This window comes from Paroedura picta, chromosome 15 (genome assembly GCF_049243985.1).
Source record: "Paroedura picta isolate Pp20150507F chromosome 15, Ppicta_v3.0, whole genome shotgun sequence".
Lineage (NCBI taxonomy): Eukaryota > Metazoa > Chordata > Lepidosauria > Squamata > Gekkonidae > Paroedura > Paroedura picta.
The window spans coordinates 28,308,989-28,335,991 of NC_135383.1; the positions used below are offsets into that span (position 1 = coordinate 28,308,989).

General features: G+C 42.2%; 1 protein-coding gene across 25 annotated transcripts in view; it reads right to left on the reverse strand.

The window, feature by feature from the left end:
• Nucleotides 1-2,027: 2,027 nt before the first annotated feature.
• MSI2 (musashi RNA binding protein 2) overlaps nt 2,028-27,003 on the reverse strand; it is an 833,820-nt gene continuing 808,844 nt past the window's right edge. For 9 of the 25 annotated variants that reach the window (XM_077312083.1, XM_077312075.1, XM_077312079.1 and 6 more), the window contains 3 exons: nt 14,191-14,399; nt 12,247-12,324; nt 2,028-7,144 (listed from right to left, as the gene is read on the reverse strand). In XM_077312083.1, coding sequence (XP_077168198.1) covers nt 12,283-12,324; nt 14,191-14,399 — 251 coding nt within the window. In that variant the 3' untranslated portion in view covers nt 2,028-7,144; nt 12,247-12,282. Of the gene's footprint in view, nt 7,145-12,246; nt 12,325-14,190; nt 14,400-27,003 lie in introns of those variants that run through there. The other 16 variants (XM_077312078.1, XM_077312084.1, XM_077312080.1 and 13 more) reach the window with 7 other exon arrangements.

Consider the following 27,003-nt stretch of genomic DNA (forward strand, 5'->3'; position numbering starts at 1 on the left):
GGGGTACTTTTTAAATTTGGAGACGATACTAAACTGGGAAGGGTAGCAAACACAACAGAAGACAGAATCACAATACAGGATAATGTTGTTAGACTTGAGAACTGGACTAAACTAAATAAAATGAAATTCAATAGGGACAAGTGTAAAGTTCTGCATTTAGGTAGGAAAAACCATTTACACCAATATAAGATGGGGGAGACTTGTCTTGGCAGTAGTATGTGTGAAAAGGATCTAGGAGTCTTAGTACATTGGACATGAGTCAGCAGTGTGACTCGGTGGCTAAAAAGGCAAATGGGATTTTCAGCTGTATCAAATGGAGTATCGTGTCCAGATCATGGGAGGTGAAGGCACCACTTTACTCTGCTCTGGTTCAGCCTCACTTGGAGTACTGTGTTCAGTTTTGGACACCCCAGTTGAAGAGAGATGTAGACAAACTGGAGTGTTGTCCAGAGGAGGACAACAAAGATGGTGAAGGGTTTGGAGACGTATGAAGAAAGGTTGGGGGAGCTTGGTTTGTTTAGCCTGGAGATGACTGAGAGGGGATCTGATAACCATCTTCAAGTGTTTAAAAGGCTGTCATATAAAGGATGGAGAAGAGATGGATCAGAACCAATGGGGTGAAATTAATTCAAAAGAAATTCTGTCTAAACATCCGGAAGAAATTCCTGACAGTTCAAGCAGTTTTTCAGTGGAACAAGCTTCCTTGGGAGGTGGTGGGTTCTCTGTCTTTGGAAATTTTTAAACAGAGGCTGGAGAGCCATCTGACGGAGAGGCTGATTCTGTGAAGGTTCAAGGAGCTGGCAGGTTATAGTGGATGAGCAATATTGCAGGGGATTGGACTAGATGATCCATTAGGTCACTTCCAACTCTATTATTCTATGATTCTATGTCCCACATCCTGCCCATCCTCCAACAACTGTGCTGGCTTCCAGTCAAATTCCAGATCAGGCTTAAGGTCTTAGAATCAGACCTCCAGGGTCATCTATTATTATTGTTATTACAGAATAATATAGTTGGAGGGTACCTTATGGGTCATCTAGTCCAACCCCCAGCACTTTCCCCCCTGATATCTAGCCTATATCGTAGTTTAAACCCATTACTGCGCGTCCTTTCCTCTGCAGCCAACGGAAACAGCATCCTGCCCTCCTCCAAGCGACAACCTTTCAAATACTTAGAGGGCTATCATGTCCCCTCTCAACCTCCTTTTCTCCAGGCTGAACATTCCCAAGTCCCTCAACCTATCTTCATAGGCTTGGTCTCTTGGCCCCAGATCATCCTCGTCGCTCTCCTCTGTACCCTTTCAATTTTAACTACGTCCTTCTTGAAGTGAGGCCTCCACAGTACTCCAGGTGTGGTTTGACCAGTGCCGTATACAATAGGACTATGACATCTTGTGATTTTCATGCGATGCCCCTGCTGATACAGCCCAAAATGGCATTTGTCTTTTTACCACTGCATCACACTGCCTGCTCATGTTTAGCTTACAGTCCACAAGTACCCCAAGATCTCGTTCACACACAGTGTTACCTAGAAGCATATCCCCCATCCAGTAGGCATGCTTTTCAATTTTCTGACCCAGATGCAGAACTTTACACTTATCTTTATTAAATTGCATCTTGTTCGCATTTGCCCATTTTTCCATTGAGTTCAGATCTTGTTGAACTCTGTCTCTATCTTCTGGATAGGTCAACTGGAATTAAACAACATCTATTGGGCCCCTTAACTTTCCTCCCATGTGACTGATATGACCAACCATGGACCTGTTAGATTGTTCAGTATGTTAGAATGTTATTTCTCTCTTTATTGTTATTATTACCTTTCTTTCATTATAATCACTGAGTTCAATGTATTGTCCTGAGCCCTAGAGGAGGGCGGTATACAGATTTAATAAATAAATATATGATTGGCCAGCCAGAGCTATGGGCACCTTTTAAAAAATTTATGCAGGAAGGGGTGGTAGAAAAGTAGATATTAACAGTTTAGCTGTCAATTGAGAACTCAATACACATACACACAACACAAGTCTGTTCAAAACAGATTTTTTTTAATTTTTTTCTGAGACAAACACATTGATTTTCTGGACCACAGTAGAGGATGGAAACCTTTCACAAACTTATTTATTTGAAAATACAAATATAAAATTATACTTTCCACATCTGTGATGTGAGAGACCCCCATCCATGTAGTATTTTACAACAAGGCTTCGGAAAGCCATACACAGAGACCTGAAAGATGCTTGATATATATAGATACACGTATATATATATATGTATGTATATATATATTTATATATGTATATAAAAAGTCACTACCAAAGTTCGCATCAGTTTCATACTAAAATATAAAAGGAAGGGGGCTAGGCTTGGCCACTGTGTCATGGTTGAGTAAGGACATTGGGAACCACCTGAAACGCTGAGACTTTGCATTGGGTTACTGATGGAATTCAGAAAATGTGTACAACAGAGACAGTGGGAATATTTGCTACACTCACATCCCACACAAGTGGTGGTGTTGGCGTGTGTACAGAACACAGTTTATAGGGCACAGGTGACTTCGGCTTTTTTTGTCTGAAACAAAAAAAAATCTGTCAAGAAAATACATTCTGATTGTTTGGTAACTGGTGAACAGATCACTTTGATTTTTAACTCCTTTTTTACGTTTTTGGTAATTTCTTTTATTACAGTATTAAAGTATTGCTTTGCTTACAGAATCCCATGTAGTGTTTGCACACAAAAAGAAATGAATTGGAATCAGATTCTGCACAGTTATGAAACTCTACAGTGTGTCGATGCAGATTTTGGTGAATCTGCAGGTATGTCTAAGGCCCCCATCACTCAAAACATAGTTAAGACCAGCTTCAGTTTGCTTTTCCAACCATTTTGCTTTTCAGAATACAAAGAAACAACCCAAATACAAAACAAAAAGGAAACTGTTCAAAACAAATATACCCCAGAGTAAAAAATAGCGTTTGCTGTTGTTTTTGTAAACAATTTCATATGCACTATATAATAAACAACCATGGCTGACCTTCAAGAAAAGTGTAGTAAATTATATTGCTTTAATCTTGATTTATGTTGTATTGAATTGGATGGCAAATGAGACAGAATGGTGTTTGTGGTCGGAGTCACTAGCCCTCATTCACACTCTGTGCCAGCTTTAACAGCTGAATTGGAGAAGGGAAAAAACAAAAGCTTGTACACCTTTCAGGTCCTTCTTATTACTAACAATTACTCAATTTTTTGACTAGCCTAGTGCGATGTATGACATTCATCAGTTTGTGTATATACTGCTGTACAAGGGCAAAAATGACAGCAACAGAGCCATGCTACCTTAAAGTCCAAGCTACAAATTCAAATTAACAATATGCAGAATAGAAAACAAAAAGAACAGGTTAATCTTTATTTTAATCAGTTTTGACTTAAGATTGGATTATGTGTGTATCCCCCCTTTGGGAGGATAAGCAAGCAGGAGACTAATGTGAAAAACTCCTTCTCTTGTCTCCCAAAATATGGCTCTGTTCAAGCCAGTTGCAAACAAACAATTGACCAAACCAAACAAAAAATAAGTGTGCCATGGTTTCATCCTAAGATCTTTCTAAATGTTCCACTTGAAATCCCCGTTCCTTTGAAACGAAGGGGGGAAAGATTCAATTGTGTTTTATGGTGCTTGAGTTTCACAACTCCCCAGAGGCACAAAACAGCATTTCCAATGCTACCCATGGAGGTGTGCAGACCCTGGGAATACAGACCCTCCTAAACATCATTGGTGCTTGTCAATCCCTGTACCATTCAGCTCAATTGTTTTGGTTTCTTGCTAACTCCAAGGCAATATTTAAGGGAAGTTTGGAACAAAACAAGATGCTATTGACCTGCTGTGCTTGACTAAAATCCATTCTAAAATTTATTTCCAAAACTAAACAAATTTCAGTCCTTTCAAATGAATTTCTAGATGAGTGAGGGAATGAAAATGAGCCTTAGGCAGCCACTCCAGAAACAAGACCAAGTGCCCCAAGAGTTGTGCTGGGGACCACTGGGGCTTTCCCAAAGGTATAGAAACATCTGAGACATATTCACACAGGACAGAAGTTTTCTTCTGAGCACTCTTTTTTTTTAAAAAAATATTTTTTCTCTTAGTAAAATCATTTTATTATACCATGCCTCCCTCTTTTTATTTTAAAAAATAAATAAAAAAAACCCAGTTTTGCATATCTAGCATTAGCATTTAAGGTAGTATGGCACACCCTCTTTATAAAAACTGAAGGGTGGGGATGTACAAAATGCTGCAGGAGCATCGCCAGCATTTGCTTTTAAATGTTGTGAGACCTTTGGTTAGTGGAAACAACATGAGATCAGCAGAAAGAAAAACAAAACATTTAAATTATTATTTTTTAAACCTGTCTGAAATTATTAGCATTTTTTGTCTTAAATAAGAGAAAGTTCTATCCTTACTGGTCCTAAATCTGAATAACTACATCTATGTATTTAACCTTAATTACAATACAACTACCAATATGTACTAGAAGAGGAAGAAAAGAGAAGGATGGGGGTAGCGGGGTCACTACACTTGCATCAGGACAGTACTCTTACAAGATAGTAATCTTATACATTATTATAACATACAACAATGATCAACAAAGAATCTTCTATGAGTTGATAGGGAATGAATGAGGAGGAGGTGGAGGAACACATGGTAGTATACAGTACAGGCACAAATTTCCCCAGAACCTGTCTCCCTGGAAACACCATTAAAATGAATAGGAGCCTTTCAGAGCCCAGGGGGAGGGGCCCTCAGTCATTGGAAATGGGCTTCTGCCAGACTAGTTCCTGGTGGTTGTACTTTATGTAATTTACATTAATTAAAGAGTAATCAATTAATTCCCTGCATTTAAAAAATACACTGTCTCTCAGGGAATTTTTATTTGCAGTTAATTTATATGAAAGAATTGTGGGTTTTGTTGTCCCCCCTGTAATGTATTACTTGATCAAATCTCAATATTTTAAAAAGCGTCCAGCATTCTGGCTTTTAAACCTGGTTATTTTGAAATATGAAAACAAAAACCTAAAATGTGAATATAATTTTCAACACTCCCCATGATTTGCTTTGTTTATTCTAAAACCAAGGGAAACAAGATCCCCCCCCCCTCAGGTAGCATCATGGTGAGTGTTAACAGATGCCTACATTGGCCTACTAATTAGTAAAGTTTACAAAAATAGGAGTGCAGCAGCAATTTTCTCTCTCTCTTAACAAATGTCGCATTCAGTGTCTTATTCTGGCTGTACCTAGAGTACCAAATTTATAAACGTAACAATTTAAAAAAATATTAATAAAACTTGTCAATATTAATGTTAAAAAAAGAATATATCCACACTATAGTTATGCTTGTAATATCACCTACTGAGTTGTACTTTGAGTTGCTGTTGCTGGCCTACTGACCCATATTTTAAAAAAATTAAATTAAAAAATATCCTTCATCAGTCTCCTCTCCAGCAGAGGACCATAGACATAACAGCCAAACATTAAACATGTGCAAATAGGAAATTGTCAGTTCTCCCTACCAGTCACAGTGCAATGATGTTTTATACATTTTTTTATTTTGTTTTCATCTACAATAAATTAAAATCTTCTTTTGCATCTAGGGTGATAACTTGTAGCACTGAGGTATTAAGAACAAAAATTTAAAAACCCTTTGCTTTCCCTAATTTGTTAATATAGGAAAGAATGGATACAAGGTGGATGCTAACTTGATAACAATGCCCTACCCCCCTCCACAGTTTGGGATCACCCAAGATGACTCTGGGCTTGGTCAGTGCGCTGTAGGAGATGCGGGGCATCTGAAATGGCAGGACAGTCAGGTGATCTAAATAATGGCTAAAAACAAGTGTGCTTGAAACTTTAAATACCTTTTAAATATTTAAATTGTAGATTTTTTCAGTCACAGGAAAAGCAGTTGCGTTTTTTAAAATTAAAAGGTAACTAGACTCTTACTTGTTAAGCTGTGCACAGGTGTCTAGTTAAATATGCTGGTATGATGCTAGTACAGTTATAAGGTCTAACCCCTACAGAGCAAGCAAAACCGTGTTCCTCTGACTGCTGTGGGCCAGCTCTGGCAGTTGGTCTTCATGCTTGAAATGTGAGGGCACAACCCATCATGACTTTTGTTTGCACATCATGTGCCAGCACAAGTGAATGAGAGCTGTGCTCAGGCAAGTTTGTTCGTTTAGAAATAATGCAGAAGAGGAATTTCCTCCTTGCACCCCAAACCTTAATTATTTTCTGCTGTTCAGTTCAGAAACTGCCTTAGTTTCTCCACCACAAAAATAGTTGCATCTCTCTCTCTCCTTTTGTAAATATTTCATATGTAAGTTAATGGAATTGTATTTACACTATTTTTTTAGATTTCACAATTAAAAAAACCCCATATCACCTCTTTTTCAACAAAAAATGCACTTATAGAAAAAGGACACAAAAAACGTTGTTGTCCTTATCTTATTGCCGAAAATAGATATAATTAGATTAACTAATACAGAACTGCTAGAGACCCTGCTACTGAGCCCTATTCCCGATATAGAATAAAATAGAATATTTCTGCTCACTTGAGTTTGTTCTACTTCTAAGTTCAGTGTGTGCTAAATTCCACCCGAAAAGGCTTTTTTTCAGAATTGGTACCAATCAACTGAGAACTGTGTTACCAACTCAGCTTCCTTATTAAGCAATAAAATTACTTTAAATGACAGGAAAAAAGGGGGAAAATTGAAAAACAAAGCAAATAAACCCTTAATATATGAACAGTTATATTACGGTTAGGCTTTTCCTAGATACACAAATAACCTACATGTCTACAATCCTATGTCAAAATACTACAAAATAGTGATTAAAATAAATTTAAAAGAGAAAAAGAACCCATCAAGAAAAAATAATAAAATGAACAAATGTATACACATTTTTTAAAAAGCTGTTGTTCTATATAGTACAGCAGATTCATGAGATGATTAGAGATTGTGGACAACCAAGTCCGCTTAGTGCCACCTCCAGGTTGTGTTGGTTATTTGGCGGTGATATAATGTTCAAAGTCTGATGACGCATCACCTAAACTTGGGACCATTCAGAAACTTCTCTCTGTCTTGCCTGGACATCCAGATATACCCTAGTGGATAAAAAAGAATAGATAATAAGGAAATCATTGTACCCATTGTACCCAAACCTTGAAGAAATACATCCCTCCTAGTAGTATAGAGTTTATAGAGGTAGCAGCCTTTGTTCAAAATGTGACAACCATATGTATGTTCTACCCACCAGAGCTGTGTCTAATGCACTCAGAGAGTGGCCAGATGCTGTCACTGAAGCTGGATTCTGAGGTGCAAATTTGACTGAATTACATAATTAATTCTACTTCTGCTCCTCACATGGAGGGGGCCAGGAGTTTTACAGTGCACAAAACCATCCTCCTTACCATGGGGATCTGATGAAGTCAACCTTCTGAGATGAAACGTGTTTTCATGTTTCAAATAAAGTTTGTTTTCTTTGAGAACCTAATTCGAAGGTCTGGTGTTCTTTTCCCCACATTTCAGTGGAATCACAGCATAGGCACTGGCCGTTTCCACCAACCCCCTTCCCCCTCTCACGACAGACTCTCCTTATGTAATTCATCAGGATCTCCATCCCTAGGAGCAGCATTTATAGACCTCAGTTCCCTCACGTAGAACTGCAGGTATCTCCCCATTAAACTATGAAAACCGATTCTGGCCATCTTAGGGAACTTATGGTATGAAACACTAAGAGGCATGGTGACTGATTTTAAATGTGTGACTTATTATTTCCTATAACACAAAGTAAGTTTTAAGCATGTTAATCTAGACAAACTGTTAAACCACAGAATGCTTCAGAAAGCAGATTTCTCAATAAACTCTTTGTGGGCAATATTTTAGAGTTGCAGTGACTTTCGGAAGAACTTCTGGGGTATACAATGTCACTTGAGTGTTGGCCCTGAACCTAATTATACTTCTAGGCACAATGTGAGATACAATGTGGGATACTTGTAGGAAACGAAGTGAAAAGAGGTACGTGGGTCAGCTCTGCTACGGAGGGTTAAATGGGGTGAGATCTTATAGTGTTATCCCCTGCCTGGTCTGCATGGCAAGCAGCAGCTTCAGACGACTAACTGACTGAAGTTAACACAACAAAAATAGGGTTCAATAGCACCTTTAAGACCAATTAAGATTTATTCAAGGTGTGAGCTTTTGAGTTCCTGTAATGTAATTTTGCCTTTTAGAACTGTCCATAGAGTTTTCCTGGCAAATAGATGGGGAAGAAATGGAGGTAGTGACAGATTTTATTTTCCTGGGCTCCAAGATCACTGCAGATGGGGACTGCAGGAAAGAAATTAAAAGACGCTTGCTCCTGGGGAGGAAAGCTATGGCAAATTTAGACAGCATCCTAAAAAGCAGAGACATCACCCTGCCAACAAAAGTGCGTTTAGTCAAGGCTATGGTCTTCCCAGTTGCAATGTATGGCTGTGAAAGTTGGACCATAAGGAAGGCCAAGTGTCAAAGAATTGAGGTTTTTGAACTCTGGTGCTGGAGAAGACCTTTGCGAGTCCTTTGGACCGCAAGGCGAACAAACCAGTCAGTCCTAGAGGAGATCAGCCCTGACTGCTCCTTAGAAGGCCAGATCCTGAAGATGAAACTCAAATACTTTGGCCACCTCATGAGAAGGAAGGACTCCCTGGAGAAGAGCCTAATGCTGGGAGCGATCGAGGGCAAAAGAAGAAGGGGACGACAGAGAATGAGGTGGCTGGATGGAGTCACTGAAGCAGTAGGTGCAAACTTAAATGGATTCCGGGAAATGGTAGAGGACAGGAAGGCCTGGAGGATCATTGTCCATGGGGTCGTGATGGGTCCGACACAACTTCGCACCTAACAACAACAAAATGTAATTTTGATTTTAACTCTTTGGTCTCAGGACAAGATACTTGCCAGCACAGCTTGTCACTTGCAGGGATGCTTCCACGCTTTGGTGGAGATGGATGGGTTTCCCAAAAACTCGGAAAACTTCAGCCATTAATTACTAATGTAGACAGTTTTATTTCTCCAATATTTTTGTGAACTACAACTGAACTCAAAAGGACTGTTTTAGCAAAGAATTATATGGCTTAATCTGGATATTATGACACAGTTTACTAATTTGCCACAATTTGCTTTTGCCTTATATCTTACTAATAGAAAGCCCATTGCAGACTGAAAAGCAGTGGGCGTTAGCAGGATGATGGTTGGTGGGGGAGGCAGTGATGACAAGGGCTGGAGAATGCTGGTGCCCCTTGCCCACCTCAACCTCCCAAGGCAGGGGGCAGGAGCGCAGGCTGGCATTGGGTCTGGTGGGCCCCTGGTCAGCTGGCGCTGCCTACCCGATTACGTTTAGGAAGACGCCTCCCCCACAGCATGACCAGAGGCTCTTCGTAGGGCTCTCACACTTGGCAGTGTGCCGTGTGCAGCCTTGTTTGCTGCCTCTGCGCGGTCACTGGCTGCCCTCCACTGCCGCCGCTGGCTCCCCAGCGGCTCTGCAGCCGCCTCCTTGTCTGCCCTGTGGCTGCCTCCTCAGCAGTTGCACTGCCTCCTCCTGAAGGAGCACCGCATACGTGGCAGCCACGGCAGCCAGGCTCGTCTGCGGCCAGGCTTCCAGAGAGGCGAGCGGCCACCTAGGGAGGGCAGTTTCTGTAAGGGCTGACCCAATCAGGGTGTGGCCAGCTTCACTGATTGGCCCAGATTCGAGTCCAGACAGTCTGAACAGGCTGGACACGCTCCACCTACCAGGGTGTTTCACAAATATATGTAGGCACCGAGGATGGATAAGGATGATGGTTGTTCGTTTAGTCTGAAGAACATAAAAGTTCACTCCTTGAATAAATGTTTGTTGGTCTTAAAGGTGCTATTGTTTTGCTACTTCAGTTTTGCTACTTCAGACCAAAACGCAGGGATTCACCCTGCCTCTACACTGCAGCCCTGTACCTTGGTTCATAGTTTATGAAATTCATGTGCAATCCAGTCACATCACCCAGGTCAACAATGAGGGCCATTCCGCACTCGTTCAAAATAGCACAACGGTTACAAATTGAAATCACTACTGTTTTGCTGTTATGCACAACGTTGTTGACAATCTGCAACACTCCTGAAACCGATCCGCAAAAAGCGCTTCGTTGTAGAGCTTTCAGGGAAATCCCAAAAAGTGGATTCACCCTCCAGAAAGCGCTACACTCTTGCAAGCAATCTGCAACACTAGCGGAAAAGTTCTGTGCATTGCCATTGCAAAGTCCCTCCCCCTAGCTCTGCAAAGTCCCTCTGCAAAGTCCCTCCCCCTAGGTTTCTGCAAAGTCCCTCCCCCTAGCTCTGTCCTCTGATCTTCCGGCGAAGCGATCGTCATTTTTTTTTCTCGGAGCAAGCAGACATCAACGCACCGGCGAGTTTACCCAGCGAGGCTTCCCTGGCTGCAGTCCCTCCCCAGAGCTGTTTTAAGTCACCAAGCACGAAGCAACACACAGCCCCGTTTGCTGGTTTATTTTCTCTTTATTTTTCACTGTATTTTCGGCCGAAAATTGCGCCCGTGCAGGGGGGGTATTTTTTTTTTCACTCGGGGGGAGTGTGGCAACGATGAAACGGCAGCTCAAACACCACCTGCTAGCTAGATGGGTCCCTCCGTTGCAATGCAGATTCGTTGCAACGTGATTTTTTTTTAAACCTTCCTTAAAGGGAAAGGGGCTTTTTGGGAGCATGATAACGGCCACCTATTGGCTGCTTGACGGCCAGGGGCGGGACAAAGCTCAGCAATATCGCTTCCTGGCTAGCGATTTTTGCCGAGACCGGAAACCTGTGGGAAACAATAGAAACGCAACTGGATTCCACTACAAAGCCAGGTATGCATAACGACGAATTCCACTATTTAAAATGGCGTTTTTTCGTTCTGCAACCAATTTGCTACATAGATCCTGGTGCGGAATGGCCCTGAGTTAAGAGGTTTGCAAGGCCATACAGCAAGATATATCTGATTCTATCCCTGGTTATACGTTGACTTTCCACAAAAATGTAATTTTTTGTTTGTTTCACTGGTTTCAGCACAAATCTGGAATTCAGAAAGGGCCTATGACTTATTAGAAGAGCCTGGGAGAAAGAAATCCTTGACACCTCAAATTAAAAGAGTGGGCAGGGTCTGCCTAAGACTTTGGAGAGTCATTACTAGACTGAGCAAAGAATACTGAGTAGGAAAGGCCTCGATCAGGAAGCGCATCTCCCTTGCCTAGATGGGTTACAGGTAGAGATCTCGCCCTCAGCCAGGAATGTAGGGGTCTACATTCCCTATGCCCCTTGCAGAGTGTTACACTCTGTTACACTCTGCAAGCTTAAACAGATTGGTGGTTCCCAATCTGAAGTGCGTCTGGTCTCAACCAGGGCCAGGGCCTTTTTGGTCCTGTCCCGAACCTGGTGGAATGAGCTCCTGGAAGAGCTAAGGGCCCCATTGGAACTTTTAGAGTTCCACAGGGGCCATTAAAATTCTACCAGGCCTCAACATTGTCCTACATTTCAGCAGCTGTGAGTTTCATCCCATGCATTGATTTGGTGTTTAGAATGCATGTTATAGATAAGACACATGATGAGGAGTATATAAAATAGGCAGAGTCTTTCTCTCTCTCCATCTGAGTCATATATTTTATCATTCTGATTCATCTAACCCAGCCATTGATTTTTTTTCTGTGAGGCACTTTACAGATTTGTAACATAGACCAGGATGAAAACCAACATTCAGATCAGTTGAAAGGTTAGGAAACAGGCAGAGATCCAGATGTACATTAGTAATAATGTTTTTAATTTGCTTACTTTTTTGTTTTAGAACATGATGGTGGCATGGCATAAATATTGCATCTCCATGGCATAGCTACTTAATTAAGTCTTGGGGATTTCATACCTTTTAAAGTATTATTTTAAAAATCCAAAATACACATTACTAATCCTTTAAATAATCATTAACAGTTGTATAAAACAATGGAGTTAAATGTTCTTTTCAAAATTAGGTCAGGATCCATTTCCAGTTTCCATCCCAGAAAACTGATATTTTAAATTAATTCTTTAGTTTTAAAAAAGCTTGTAAGGAAAGAAAAAGTGGTGATTAAAGACAGGAAGAAAGAAAACAATAAAAGTGCGACAAAATATGGCAATAGAAAAGGGACATAGCACAAAATACAAATTGTATATTCTGGAATACCTCCAAGTGAGATGGCAACCAACCCTGTGTAACGTTTCAATGGTATCCATTTGTAAAAGCCGTTGCAATCAAAGGGCCCTAAAATTGTACAATTGTTAAGGTCATCAGTGAGATATATAGGAAGAGATAGTGATCCCCCCCAAATTATAAAAAAATTTGAGAGTGTGTTTGTCAGCATGAATATTTTAAGTCTGTCGTATAACAGTTCATTCCGTGTGAGAGATACTTCTCTTATTATTTGCCTCCTTAGCTAGGAACTGCATTTCTTAGTTAGTAAATAGATGTTGTATTAAAATACTAACGGACATCCATTTTTTTTTAAACAGAATGTTACAGAAAGTGATATTAAAGAGCCTCCTATGGGAAAATAACCTGAAAGCCATATTAGGGCACACAAAGCACAATATAGATCACGCCATAGCAATGGTCCAAAGTGTTCAAGAACAACCAGTTCTTTAGGCAGAAAAGGAAATGAGGGCTGTTGAGTGGTCCCTGGCCATTTAAGTCTTAATGGAACGATAATCCAAATTTCACAGCATAACTGATTAGATGGGAATAGAATGAAGTAAGAATTTGGTATTTAAAAATGCAGTAAAATTATACTTTTCCCTTCATAAGTTTTACAGGTTTTTTTGGGAGGGTAAAGAAAATTTTAAAATCCTCACAAATTTTTGTACCAGTAAGTTGATTAGCAGAGAATACTGAAATCCATTAAATTGTGTTGGACATTCATGCTAACACACACAGCTTGAACACAGTACAATTGTGGAAAACACCATGCATGCAAATCTGTTAAGCAAAATTTCCATTCCCCAATTAGTAACATTAATATTAAAATAGCTTACATTCACTTGAAAAATTTAATGATGAAAATTTGGAACTGTTTTTGAAGGCTGCAAACTTTAAAAATGCTTCCCTTAGAATAAGCCCCATTGTATAAAATGGGATTTCTGAATGGACCTGTTTAGGATTGCTCCCCAAACCTGTAATCTCATGTACACATAACTGGAAGAAAGATCTGCAGCTAATTTCAAATACTCATGTCCAGTTTGGAATACACAAATAAACTGGAATCACGGGGCCATTTTCCCTCTACAATATATTGTTTTTTGACTTCCAAAACAAGACTGAATACAATTCAAATAATGCTTTGAGATAGCTCAAACAGCAACATATTCCTTCACTTGTGCAGGATAAAACAACTTCCTATGCTGAATTTTTAGAAGGGTTTGATTTCTAATCAGCTAAAGATCCTCAACTTGCACACTGCAGGTAAAAGGGTAAGTGACTCCAGTTACTCAAGATGAAATAAACAGTTAGGCATACTGGCAAGCACACTGGTGTATATTCAAATGTGCCCTAAAGCTTCTTGGGAATGCAAATGCTATTGAGTAGCAAACAGATCGGTACATTTCCTAATTTTCATTTATTTATTCATTACAATATTTCAGAGGAATGATATATATGGTGTCTTGCAGGTATACTTGCTCTAATAAGATTTCTCACTTGCTAAAGAGAGATTTCACAACTTTGCGTAAATATAAGCACAAACAGAGCTGAAAAGAGAGTTTTTCAGTGAAATCCTAAGCAGACTTATACCATTCAAGGGCAATTTAGGATTGCACTGATGGTGTGCCATGTACCAGACTTGGTAAATCATTGAAATCCCACTCTTCTCTGTCAAATGAACACCTCTCAGTAGCTGATGCCTGTTCAGTATCTGGCAAAAGATTTAGTGAGGAAGTCCTACTGTTGCTCTTAGAAACATGATCCTTCTGTACAGGACGAAGTGGGTGTGAGAAGAGCCATAAAATTCATTCAGTTAAGTTTATAATTCACATAACAGGCAGGCCACTAGAGTGTTTTGCACTAGAAGACCTATGAGTAACTAACTCGGTTTGTTTTAGAGCAGCAGAGAAACAGTAAGTGAAGAGGGCTACTTACAGCAATTCCATGCCCAAAGCCGGAGCCAGGCTGGGGGCTGGCAGCACTTATGTAGTTACCAACACTGGAGTCTTGACTGGCTGCACCGTAGAGATCTGCGACTGGCCCCGGGCTGTTTGCCCCTGGAAATCCTCCTGGCCGAGCTGGGTTGGAGCCTGCCGGGGAAGCGGGTGCGCCAAAATTCGGTTGAGCACTGTAGCTATTCAAGACTGGTGTGCAGAGAATAAAGCTGGGTATGAGGCCAGAAGCCTGGCATGCACTATTATCACAAAGCCAAACACCAAATAAACAACAGCCTAGGCCCAACTTCTAACACTTAACCAAGGCCATGCGATAGGAGAGCAGGTACTTAAGAATAGTCAGCCCATACTACTAAGAAGCCTGGAGCTCCAAATATATAGAAATAAGTATAAAGGGAAGGGGGACATTCATTCAACACACTACTGCAACCATAAACTGTTGGTGCTGATTTTCACCAAATTACCACAAAATATGTATTTTCCAACATCTGATTTGATGCTCATGCAGTAGTAAACAAATTTTTTAGATCTGGGCACGTCGAGACAGCATTCACATCCCATGCAAACTACAAAGGAACTAGTTCTAGACTACACATTGTGTTAATATTGATATTAAATGTTGACAGCAAATAAAGCAAATCACAGCTAGGAAAACCATTGTTGGACCCACTGAAAAATTTTGGGGTGAAAAAAACAAACACAAGCCAGGGCCCTTCACTCTCAAGCCAGGGCCCTTTTAGCTCTCAAGATACGTGAAGATTTGGAGGTTTGAAATGTTTTCTTTAAATAAAAGTAAACAAACAAATGATATGCAATGGAACATTTGGAGAGTTTTTGTTTCAACAGAGGGTTGGTTTCCCTTTAGCTCAAAGAATAAGTTCCTGCCTCTGTCTTCAAAACTATACTTGGCACATTAACAAAAGAAAGGAAGTGCTAGAGTTATTTTCTCAGTCATTTCCTGTGAATTCCTAAAGAAGTCCATATGCAGCTTTTCTTACAACAATTTGGTAAAGGTAAAGAAGATCTGGAGGGGGCCTCCATGAGAAACTTTTGCTACAAATAAGTTGCTTGCTTTGCTTAGGATTTCCTGGGAATATCAAGACACTAGTGATATTTTTTTGTGCAGATCATTCTTGACTTTTCAAAGTCTATTGCTTAATTACATTGAACAAGATGTTCTCAAATACATTGAAGATGTTCTTAAATAGCTGAGAGTGCACCTTCAACACACGGCTGTTGTTATGAAATCATCTATAACTGCTCATTGCCCTGTTTACAATGCTTAGAGATGTTTGATTTGTGAAATAATGGTTGGTGGGCTTTGAAACCTACTAAAAAAAGAGGCAAAAGTAAATGCTGAAAACTAAAGGGGCTTGTTCTCTCACATGTAGTCCACTGATCACATGGGCAAACAAAAATGGAAGGCTGCTGAGCTGTGCCCAACCTTTCTAAAGCTTTGAGTTTTGGCCGCTAAAACTGCAAGCTTGGAGCTTTTCCCCAAAGGTCCATGATTTTCTTTTCTACGCTTGCTGAAGAATGCTGTCATGACTTATGTGCCCATGGCATCTGTAGAACTATACTCTGAGTGAACTGTGATTGGCCCAAGGTTACCTAGCAAACTTCATGTGGAGGAGGAGGAGGGGAGAATCAAACCCGGTTCTCCAGATTAACCACAACACCCTAGGTCAGGGGTAGTCAACCTGTGGTCCACAAATGCTGGCAGGGACTCATGGGAATTGTAGTCCATGAACATCTGGAGGACCCCAGGTTGACTATCCCTGCCCTAGGTGATCTGGAAAACCACTGGTAATTCCCATCACATGAAATTGGAGTCTTTCTATCTCCTACAGATTGGCACTCTAAAAAATTAAAATATATTTTGTACTTTGGGATCTCCCCCCTCTATTTTACATTTGGTATACTATGGCTGATTCTGCACCAGCAGCGCCAGTCCGGGCTGCCGCCGGTGTGTTGCTGCGGAGCATATTTCAGTGCCTGGCACAGAAATGTGTCCTCTTGGGTTCCACCACATGGGGGTGGAGGTGGTGTGTGTGTTTTTTTTTTTTTTTTGCCTGGAATGCAATCTCTCCTTCTTGAAAAATAAAAAAAAGCCCTGGTCTGCCCCGCAGCACCATGAAGCGATGCAAAGCTGTCCAGGGCACTTTTTTTGCCCCCTGCAGGCATCTGTAGGGCAGGGAGGAGCCGGGCCTGGAAGGCCCAGCTCCTTCCTCTTCAGACGAGCTTGCCATGGGGCAGGTCCCATTGGCCCCTGCAGCACCAAAAGGGAACATGGAAGAATCCATGTTCCCTTAGCACAGGGCTTCTGGGGCCTGATCTGCACCTGGCCCAGGAGGGCAGCAGCCCAGTGGTGATGTCATGTGGACACAGCCCTAGGTCCATACTGATGCTGCCCTGGCCTTTTCTGCCCGTGTGGAATCGGCCTTTGAGTAATACAGCTATGGGGAAGTCCTAAGATAATGGTCTGTCAAGTCCATATTAGAGCACCCACCTAGGCATGTCATTTGTACAACCAAAAAATAGAATGTGGGAAATCAGTGTGACTGTTTTATTGCTTTGTGTTATCAACCTTAGTTAAATATTTCACAAGTAGCCACACGATCCCACAACATGGTTTAACCGATTGTTTTAGGAAAGGAATTGTAATTCATGGGGGAATGAGCACTGACATTCCTCTCATCAAGCCAGAGGCAAGGCAAGCAGGGTCAGCACAGGCAAGAAATAAGACCCAAGAAAGTAATTCAAATGTGCTGCACTGGACTGGAAAACAAAGCACTTAACAATATTAAAGATCCAATGTCAAGTGAATAGCTGTGGAAAAAACATCCAGCCAAGATATTTGGAGGGCCTTGCTTAACTTGCAAGATCAGACTTTTTCCAGTTCAGGGAAGTGGAATCAGGCCTTGCTGTCAGCTCACCAGAAAGTTTTGCTTGGTCCTCTGCAGCACACTTCACATGGAAGTGGTTTGAAGTTACATCCTGAGGATATCACCTCTCCAAGTGGGAGATGGCTGTCCTGACACCATGAGGCTTCTTGGAATTATGGGGTACTCCAAAGGCAGTGCAAAAAAACCTTCTCTTCCGAGCTGTGGAGAGGCTACCTTGACAGGTTTTCCCACCAATCTCTTGGGAAGGCAGGAACAAGCTTCTTTTTGCTTCCTGTCTGCTTGCATGGGACAGTTTAAGGACTCTGAGAGATATAATCACCATTAATGAACTATAAAATGCAACATCAGGGAGAAAGGCTAACCGAGATAGAACTGATATGATTGAAAAGGATAACGGAAGCAGAAAGATAGATAACCTGAAGAAAAAACACTTTGTCTCATTAAAAAGTGAACTACGATACCCTTGTGCTTTTATTGTGCTTTTATTGTGGAGTTGATGGCAATGAAATTGGAGGGACAAGATGTCCTCATATCAGAAGAGAAGGATCCTTCATGGTGAGTAATCAGTGGTTGTTCTCCTTATGAGGATGGAGGACATCTTGATGGGAACTCACAGAGCAGTAATTTAATTCCCGGGTGGGAGATCACCATCAGCATCCGGAGTATGTTGCAATACCCATCTACCAAAAACTGCATCTGTAGAACTATACTCATTTAGTTTGTAGTATCTTAAAATGTGGAGAGATTACCAAGTGGCTTCCTTGCAAATTTGTTTGATTGAAGCCAATTTGGCAAATACCATGTTGGTGGTGACTGATCTAATGGAATGAGCTGTGATCCCACCTGGGATCACTTGTTTTTGCACTTTGTAGACTTCAATTATGAAGGCACGCAGGCACCTCAATGCCCTCTCCTCTCTCGCCTCAAGCTAGCTCCATGGTATACCATGGAATGCAGGAGAGGAAGAGGAAAGTGAGACTAGAGTGAGTGTAGAGGAAGACACGCAACAAAGTGGCAAGAACATTTTATTGCACACTTATGAGTTGGTGGTAAATGAGAGTTTTATGCTGCCTCTATCATGTCCACGAACTCCCTCCTAGCCCAATTATTTAGAGTAGTTCGGTCTCTTACTGCCCTCAAGAAAGGATGAAAAAAATATTAGTCAATTGGGATTAGGCTGTGAGGCATCAGCAAGCTTTTTTGCGGATAAAGTCTTCCTGCTATTTTTGATACAGAAAGTGATCTAGAGGCCCCTTGGCTTCAGGCACTAAAGGGTTTTGGCTTGTGGACTCTGTAAGTGTTCCAGAGTTTTCAGAAGGAGTCTGGTTCTCCCCATAATGGATTAAAGCAGCGTAGTTGGCGATGGACCTGAGGCTGTGATAGACCAAACTGTCTGTGGCATGTTTGTATTTTTACCTCAGGTTAATTTGAAATATACATGGACCAAATGCAAGTTAGTAGCGCTCCTGGTACAGAAGCTATAAGAACGCCGGTCAACACTTTATACTATAAAGGCTGGGCCTTTATAGAATCAGCCCACTCCCCACTACCCCATATTGTTGTATGGAAGAAGGGAGGCAGGAGTTTAGCTGCCAGGCATGCTGGAGTTTTATGGGTTGATTTTATTGGGATTTTTTTTGTGGGTCTTTTTTAGTCGCTACAAGTCGCTCATAGGATTGGTGGGCTAAAAATAAAATAATAAATAAATAAAAATAAAAGTTAAGCACCCAAATTGGAGGGAGACACAGAGATCAGCACAGTGTTAGAGTTCTTGATTTTGTCTGTCCTGATGTCTAACATGTGCCACTCCTTTTCCTTAGTGGGTCGGGACAAAGGGATGGCAAGTTAATCTCCTGGGAGATATGAAAACATGAATTGACCTTTGGTTGGAATGATGGATCTGTTCTGAGGACCATCTTGTCCTGATGAAAAGTATATAACTCCGACTTTATTGAGACACCTTCTTACAGATGTAACTGCAACTAAAAATTAAGTTTTCATGTATAATTTGGTGGGATATTCTGAATTGGCTTAGAGTTCCAGTAAGGTCATTGAGAACAATGTGTAATCTCTCGGAGGGAAATATACTAGAGCAGTGGTCCCCAACCCCCGATCGGGGGACTGGGACCGGTCCGTGGATCAGTCGGTACCAGGCCGTGACTCCTCCTTGTCCTTCTCCCTGGCCGCGGCCTCGGGGGCTGCCCTGCCACTCTGCTGCTGGCTCACCTTTGGTGCTCTCCAGCGACTGCCATGGCTGGGGCTCCTCCTCGGCGTGGCACTGTGAAGCTGCTGCTGGCAGTGCCCCCCAGTGGGTGGCGGGAAGTCAGGGGCGCCGGCGAGAAAGCAAGTGGAGCAGGGGCTCAGGTGGCGGCGACGTCCCTCAGCAAAAGACTACCCCCCTCCAGGCCTCAGTAAAATTGTCAAGTGTTCACCGGTCCCCGGTGATAAAAAGGTTGGGGACCACTGTCCTAGAGGAAGATCCCAAGATGCTATTCCCTTCAGGAACCTACTGTTGCTATCCATTTTACAGCTATCGACCAATCAGGAATATTCCCTGAATCCTGGCTTAACTCAGTCATTGTGCCTATTTACAAAAAAGGTGGCTCTAGCTCTCCAGTAAATTATTGTCCTATTAATCTTCTATCTATCGCCAGTAAAATGTACACCAAACATCTAGAACTTAAGCTACTAGATTGGGTGACTTCAAAGGACCTAATAGGTCCCGAACAAATTGGCTTTACTAAAATTGTTCTACCCTAGACTAGCGATCCCCAACCTGTGGGCCGTGGACCACATGTGGTCCTTCGACTAATTGGAGGTGGGCCCCGAAGGACCCCTTCTCCCCTCCGGGCCTTTACAACACACTTATGGTGTCATTGTCTCCCATCACTCCCAGATGGGACTATCTCGTTGCAGAGAAACAAGCTCAGGGTTCCCATTGATTTGTCATTGTCATGAGTTAAAATTTCCATGAAAATAAAATGTTCCTTATGTTCATTGTTGTGGCGTGTCTATATCTTATTTTGAAGGGATGTTTAAACATTACCGGGCCTCAGTAAAAGGTGTTGAGTGGTCCCTGGTGAGTGGTCCCCGGTGTTGAGTGGTCCCCGGTGATAAATAGGTTGGGGACCACTGCCCTAGACCACTGTTTAACCCTCTATTCTCTTGCAGACAAATATCTTCATACAGGTAGGAGGGAACTCTATGCAGCTTTTGTTGACCTCAAGGGTGCATTTGATTCTATCTCCAGGTGTTTACTACGGAGAAAATTGCAAGACCTTAATATTGATTCGTGCCTATTACTACTCCTAATGAACCTTCATTCCAACAATACCTGTCAGGTCAAATTTACTGAAAAGGGTCATCTAACTACCCAAATCCCCATCCTGAGAGGAGTTAAACAAGGCTCCTCATTGCTCCTCATTTATTTAACCTATTTTTACATGACTTTCCAAAAACCCTAAGACTCATAAATGGTCATCCTCCCAAACTAGATAGACTGCCAATCCCACTTCTTCTATATGCTGATGATACAATCTTGCTTTCCTATTCCAGAATTGGTCTGAAAAGATATTTTAAAGCTTTCTATGAATATTGCCAACTTAATGACCTATCGATTAACTTTGAAAAAACCAAAGTGATGGTCTTTGCGCAGAAGTGGTCCCCCTTAAACTGGAATATTGGTGGTCATCAAATTGAGCAGGCCAAATGGTTCAAATGCTTAGGAATCAACTTCCAACATAATTTGCACTGGACCAAACATAGAAATAGGTTTATTTTGCAGGCTAAATGTTCTACTACCCATCTAAACCGTTTTTTCTTCCTCAAAGATAATCAGTTTGTCCCTTCAAATATTGGCTAAAACAGCATTTTAGGGTTCGATCAGATAGTCCATTGGCCTGTTTATTGAGAGACTCATATTTAAATGGTTCTCTACCATCCTGACTACAACAAATTGGCATTGACTACAATTATATCTTATCTCTGAATGAATCTTCCATTATGTGCCAAATTAAACAAAGGCTCTTCGATCAGGAATTCCAAAAAGTCCATCCTACTGTCCTGCAATTTGATCTCCCCGTGCTCGGTCTCCAAGTGAAGCATGGGATAATGCCAGCTTATTTCTATAACTTGGCAAATCCTCTTTATCGCAGAGCGTTTTCGCTTGCGCGGCTCAACGCCTTTCCATCCAAAGTATTACAAGTGAGATTTGCCAAGATTCCTTTTGAAAATAGACTATGTCCCTGTGAATTAAACACTCCTAGCAACATATCTTACTGGATTGTCCCTTGTTTATTGTCCAGCGAAGGCACATTATACCTCATATACCAAAATGGAGAAATCATTCAAAAGACCTGATCTGCCAATTTTTGTTGAGCAATAAGGATGCCAATGTCACTTTTATTACGGCTGAATTTTTGTCTTCAGTTTTTAAACTTAAACTGCTTGATGTATCCTGACTATCTCTGTTCATCTTGCTAATCTGCTTTATGCCAATAAAGGTATTGTGTGTGTGTGTGTGTGTGTGTACTGTGGATGTGTGGATGTAGGGATCCCCACATTACTGTTGCAAGGGCTACCACATGCCTGCACAGTGTTGCAGTCTGAAGGCCTTTGGAATGACCATCCTGAAGGAAATCTAGTATGGTACGAAACATAGGTGGTAACGTTTCCTCCTACACCAATGGGTGAAGACGTTCCAGGTATAGCTATAGATTATCCTAGTGAAAGCCTGTCTGGACTCTAAGATAGTGTCTTGTTGTTGTTGTTGTTAGGAGTGAAGTCGTGTCCGACCCATCGCGACCTCATGGACAATGAGGCTTTCCTGTCCTCTACCGTTCCTCGAAGACCATTTACGTTTGCACCTATTGCTTCAGTGACTCCGTCCAGCCACCTCATTCTCTGTCGTCCCCTTCTTCTTTTGCCCTCAATCGCTTCCAGCATTAGGCTGTTCTCCAGGGAGTCCTTCCTTCTCATGAGGTGGCCAAAGTATTTCAGTTTTATCTTCAGGATCTGGCCTTCTAAGGAGCAGTCTGGGCTGATCTCCTCTAGGACTGACGGGTTTGTTCACCTTGCATTCCAAGGGACTCGCAAGAGTCTTCTCCAGCACCAGAGTTCAAAAGCCTCAATTCTTTGACGTTCGGCCTTCCTTATGGTCCAACTTTCACAGCCATACATTGCAACTGGGAATACCATAGCCTTGACTAAACGCACTTTTGTTGGCAGGGTGATGTCTCTGCTTTTTAGGATGCTGTCTAGATTTGCCATAGCTTTCCTCCCCAGGAGCAAGTGTCTTTTAATTTCTTTGCTGCAGTCCCCATCTGCAGTGATCTTGGAGCCTAGGAAAATAAAATCTGTCACTATCTCCATTTCTTCCCCGTGATCTTCGTTTTCTTGATGTTGAGTTTCAAGCCAACTTTTGCACTCTCCTCCTTCACCTGCATCAATAGGCTCTTTAGTTCCTCTTCACTTTCTGCCATTAGAGTGGTATAATCTGCATATCTGAGGTTGTTGATATTTCTTCCTGCAATCTTGATTCCAATTTGTGACTCCTCTAACCCCACCTTTCTCATGATGTGCTCCGCATACAAGTTAAATAGGCAAGGCGACAGTATACAGCTTTGCCGAACTCCTTTCTCAATTTTCAACCAATCAGTGATTCCATGCTCAGTTCTCACTGTTGCTTCTTGACCTGCATATAGGTTTCTCAAGAGGCAAATAAGATGCTCTGGTATTCCCCTCTCTTTAAGAACTTGCCACAATTTGTTGTGCTCCCCGCAATCAAAGGCTTTAGCATAATCAATGAAGCAGAAGTAGATGTTCTTCTGGAACTCCCTAGCTTTCTCTATGATCCAGCGTATGTTGGCAATTTGATCTCTAGTTCCTCTGCCTCTTCAAAATCCTGCCTGTACTTCTGGAAGTTCTCGGTCCACATATTGCTGGAGCCTAGCTTGTAGAATATTGAGCATAACTTTGCTAGCATGAGAAATGAGTGCAATGGTGCGGTAGTTTGAACATTCTTTGGCATTGCCCTTCTTTGGGATTGGAATGTAAACTGACCTTTTCCAATCCTGTGGCCATTGTTGAGTTTTGGAGATTTGGAAATCTGCTGGCATATTGAGTATAGCACTTTTACTGCATTGTCTTTTAAGATTTTGAATAGTTCAACTGGAATGCTGTCACCACCACTAGCTTTATTGTTGCTCAGACTTCCTAAGGCCCATTTGACTTCACATTCCAGGATGTCTGGCTCCAGGTCAGTAACTACCCCATCATGGTTATCAGGGATGTTAAGCTTGCTCTTGTATAGTTCCTCTGTATAATTTTGACAACTTTTAAAATCTCTTATGCTTCTGTGAGGTCCCTACCATTTTGGTCCCTTATCATACCCATCTTTGCATGAAATGTTCTCTTCATATCTCCAATTTTCTTGAAAAGATCTCTGGTCCTCCCCATTCTATTGTTTTCTTCTATTTGTTTGCACTGTTCATTTAAGAAGGCATTCTTATCTCTTCTAGCTTTTCTCTGGAATTCTGCAGAATTGCCTTTCACTTCCCTTCTCTCCTTAGCTATTTGTAAAGTTTCCTCAGACAGCCATTTTGATTTCTTGCATTTCTTTTTCTTTGGGATGGTTTTAGTTGCTACCTCTTGTACAATGTTGCGAACCTCTTCAGGCACTCTGTCTGTCACCTCTACTGTATATTCGTCAGGGATATGATTTAGTTCATATCTGAGTGGCCTAGTGCTTTTCCCTACTTTCTTCAATTTAAGCCTAAATTTTGCAACAAGAAGCTGATGATCTGAACCACAATCAGCTCCTGGTCTTATTTTTACTGACTGTATAGAACGTCGCCATCTTTTGCTGCAGAGCACATAGTCAATCTGATTTCTGTGTTGACCGTCTGGTGATCATCGAATCATCGTCGAATCATCGAATCATAGAGTTGGAAGGGGCCATACAGGCCATCTAGTCCAACCCCCTGCTCAACGCAGGATTAGCCCTAAGCATCCTAAAGCACCCAAGAAAAGTGTGTATCCAACCTTTGCTTGAAGACTTCCAGTGAGGGGGAGCTCACCACCTCCTTAGGCAGCCTATTCCACTGCTGAACTACTCTGACTGTGAAAATTTTTTTCCTGATATCTAGCCTATATCGTTGTACTTGAAGTTTAAACCCATTACTGCGTGTCCTCTCCTCTGCAGCCAGCAGAAACAGCATCCTGCCCTCCTCCAAGTGACAACCTTTCAAATACTTAAAGAGGGCTATCATGTCCCCTCTCAACCTCCTTTTCTCCAGGCTGAACATTCCCAAGTCCCTCAACCTATCTTCATAGGGCTTGGTCCCTTGGCCCCAGATCATCTTCGTCGCTCTCCTCTGTAACCTTTCAATTTTATCTACGTCCTTCTTGAAGTGAGGCCTCCAGAACTGCACACAGTACTCCAGGTGTGGTCTGACCAATGCCGTATACAATGGGACTATGACATATTGTGATTTTGATGTGATGCCTCTGTTGATACAGCCAAAAATGGCATTTGCCTTTTTTACCGCTGCATCACACTGCCTGCTCATGTTTAGTTTACAATCCACAAGTACCCCAAGGTCTCGTTCACACACAGTGCTACCTAGAAGCGTATCCCCCATCCAGTAGGCATGCTTTTCATTTTTCTGACCCAGATGCAGAACTTTACACTTATCTTTATTAAATTGCATCTTGTTCGCATTTGCCCATTTTTCCATTGTGTTCAGATCTCGTTGAACTCTGTCTCTATCTTCCGGAGTATTTGCCAGTCCTCCCAATTTGGTGTCATCTGCAAACTTGATGAGTAGTCCCTCCACCCCCTCATCTAGATCATTAATAAATATGTTAAAAAGTACCGGGCCAAGCACCGAGCCCTGAGGTACCCCGCTACTCACCTCTCTCCAGTCTGATGAAACACCATTGACAACAACTCTTTGAGTGCGGTTCTCTAACCAATTCCCTATCCACCTAACTATCTGAAAATCCAGATTGCAGTCCTTCAACTTATCCATCAGAACATCATGGGGAACCTTGTCAAAAGCTTTACTAAAATCCAAGTAAATGACATCAACCGAATTTCCCCGATCCAGCAAACCTGTTACTTGGTCAAAAAAAGAAACTAGGTTGGTCTGGCAGGACCTATTGGAGACAAATCCATGCTGACTTCCTTGGATCACCAAATTGTCCTCCAGATGTTAGCAGATCTCTCCCTTTAATATCTGCTCCATTATCTTCCCCACAACAGAGGTCAGACTCACTGGTCTGTAGTTTCCTGGATCATCCTTCCTCCCTTTTTTGAAGATCGGAATAACGTTTGCTCTTTTCCAGTCCTCCGGGACATCTCCAGTCCTTAAAGAGGTTCCGAAGATGATGGACAAGGGCTGTGCAAGTTCTCTGGAAAGTTCTTTGAGTACTCTCGGGTGCATTTCATCTGGACCAGGGGATTTGAAGTCATCCAGTGCAGCTAAATGCCTCTCGACAACGTCTCTATCCATGTTAACCTGCCACCCAGACACTATCCTTTGGCTACAGCCATCTCTAGATGTGCCTAAACACTTTGACCTGTGGGAAAAAACTGATGTAAAACAGGCACTAAGCCTTTCTGCTTTCTCTGCATCTTTCGTTAGAGTTTGTCCATCTGCACCCAACAGTGGGCCTATTGCCTCCTTGACTTTACGTTTGCTCCTCACATAACTGAAAAATCTTTTCTTGTTACAATGGGCTTCCCTGGCCAATCTCAGCCCACTCTCAGCTTTGGCCTTTCTTATGATTGATCTACAGTGCCTAGTAACCTGTAGGTATTCTTCTTTAGAGCTCTGTCCTTCCCTCCATTTCCTGAACATTTTACTTTTCTTTCTTAGTTCCTCTTGAAGTTCTCTGTTCATCCAAATAGGCTTCAGAGCTCCTGCAGTGTTTTCATCTTTCTGGGATAGTCATTGATTGAGCATGCAATAGCTCTTGTCACCAGGACAGACCAAAATTCCATTCACCCAGCCCAATCTGGCTGCCAGTCTGCTCCTGACCACAGCAGGGAGAGGAGGTCAGTAGGGCTGCCAAGGGGGATGAGAACAGCCAGCCCTTTTTGCCCCAAGGCTGTCCTAATTGTCAAATCCAACTGCAAATTGCCTCAGAATGCTGACAGAGCTGGCAGGAGGCTGGTGAATGCTCTCCCGCCCCCTCCCTTCAGGACTGCTGGGAAGGAACCTCTGACAGGCCCTAACTGAGGGGAGGGAGGCCTTTCCAAGAGCAACGCAGGGGAGCCTCAAGGCATTCCTTTTGAGGGGGGGGGCTTTCCCCTTCTGCCAAACAGTTGGCTGACAGGGAGGCCACAGAAAAGCCCCTTCTCACTTAAAATACTGCTCTGGCCGGGGTTAGACACAGCCAAGCCATGTATCTTTCTTTTTGCAACTCTCTGCAGATTTGAGGACTACTGCACAGCGTTATTCTGCAGAAGAAACTGGCTCTTTTGTCTCTTGGTTAATCTGTACAACAACCCTGTGCAGTAGGCCTCAAGTCTTTCAATTCAACAACAACCTGTGTGGGAGTCCTTAAATGATTCTTCTCTACCACAATCCTGTCCAAAGTAGCCCTTTCTGCCTGGGGAGCTGATCTTTATACTCTGCAGGTGAACTGTAATTCCAGGAGCTTTCCAGGCCCCACATGGAGGTTGGCTACCCCTGGGTTGGAACCATTCCTGGAGGTTTGGAGGCGGGACTTCAAAATCGTACAATGCCTCAGAGTCCAGCCTTCAAAGGAGCCATTTTTGCCTGCAGTAGGGATGGAGTGGTGCGGGTGTGTCCTTCCTTGGCTGGCTATGGCCAGCCCTTACCAGAAACTGTTTGTTTTCTGGGGCACAGACAGGCAGACCA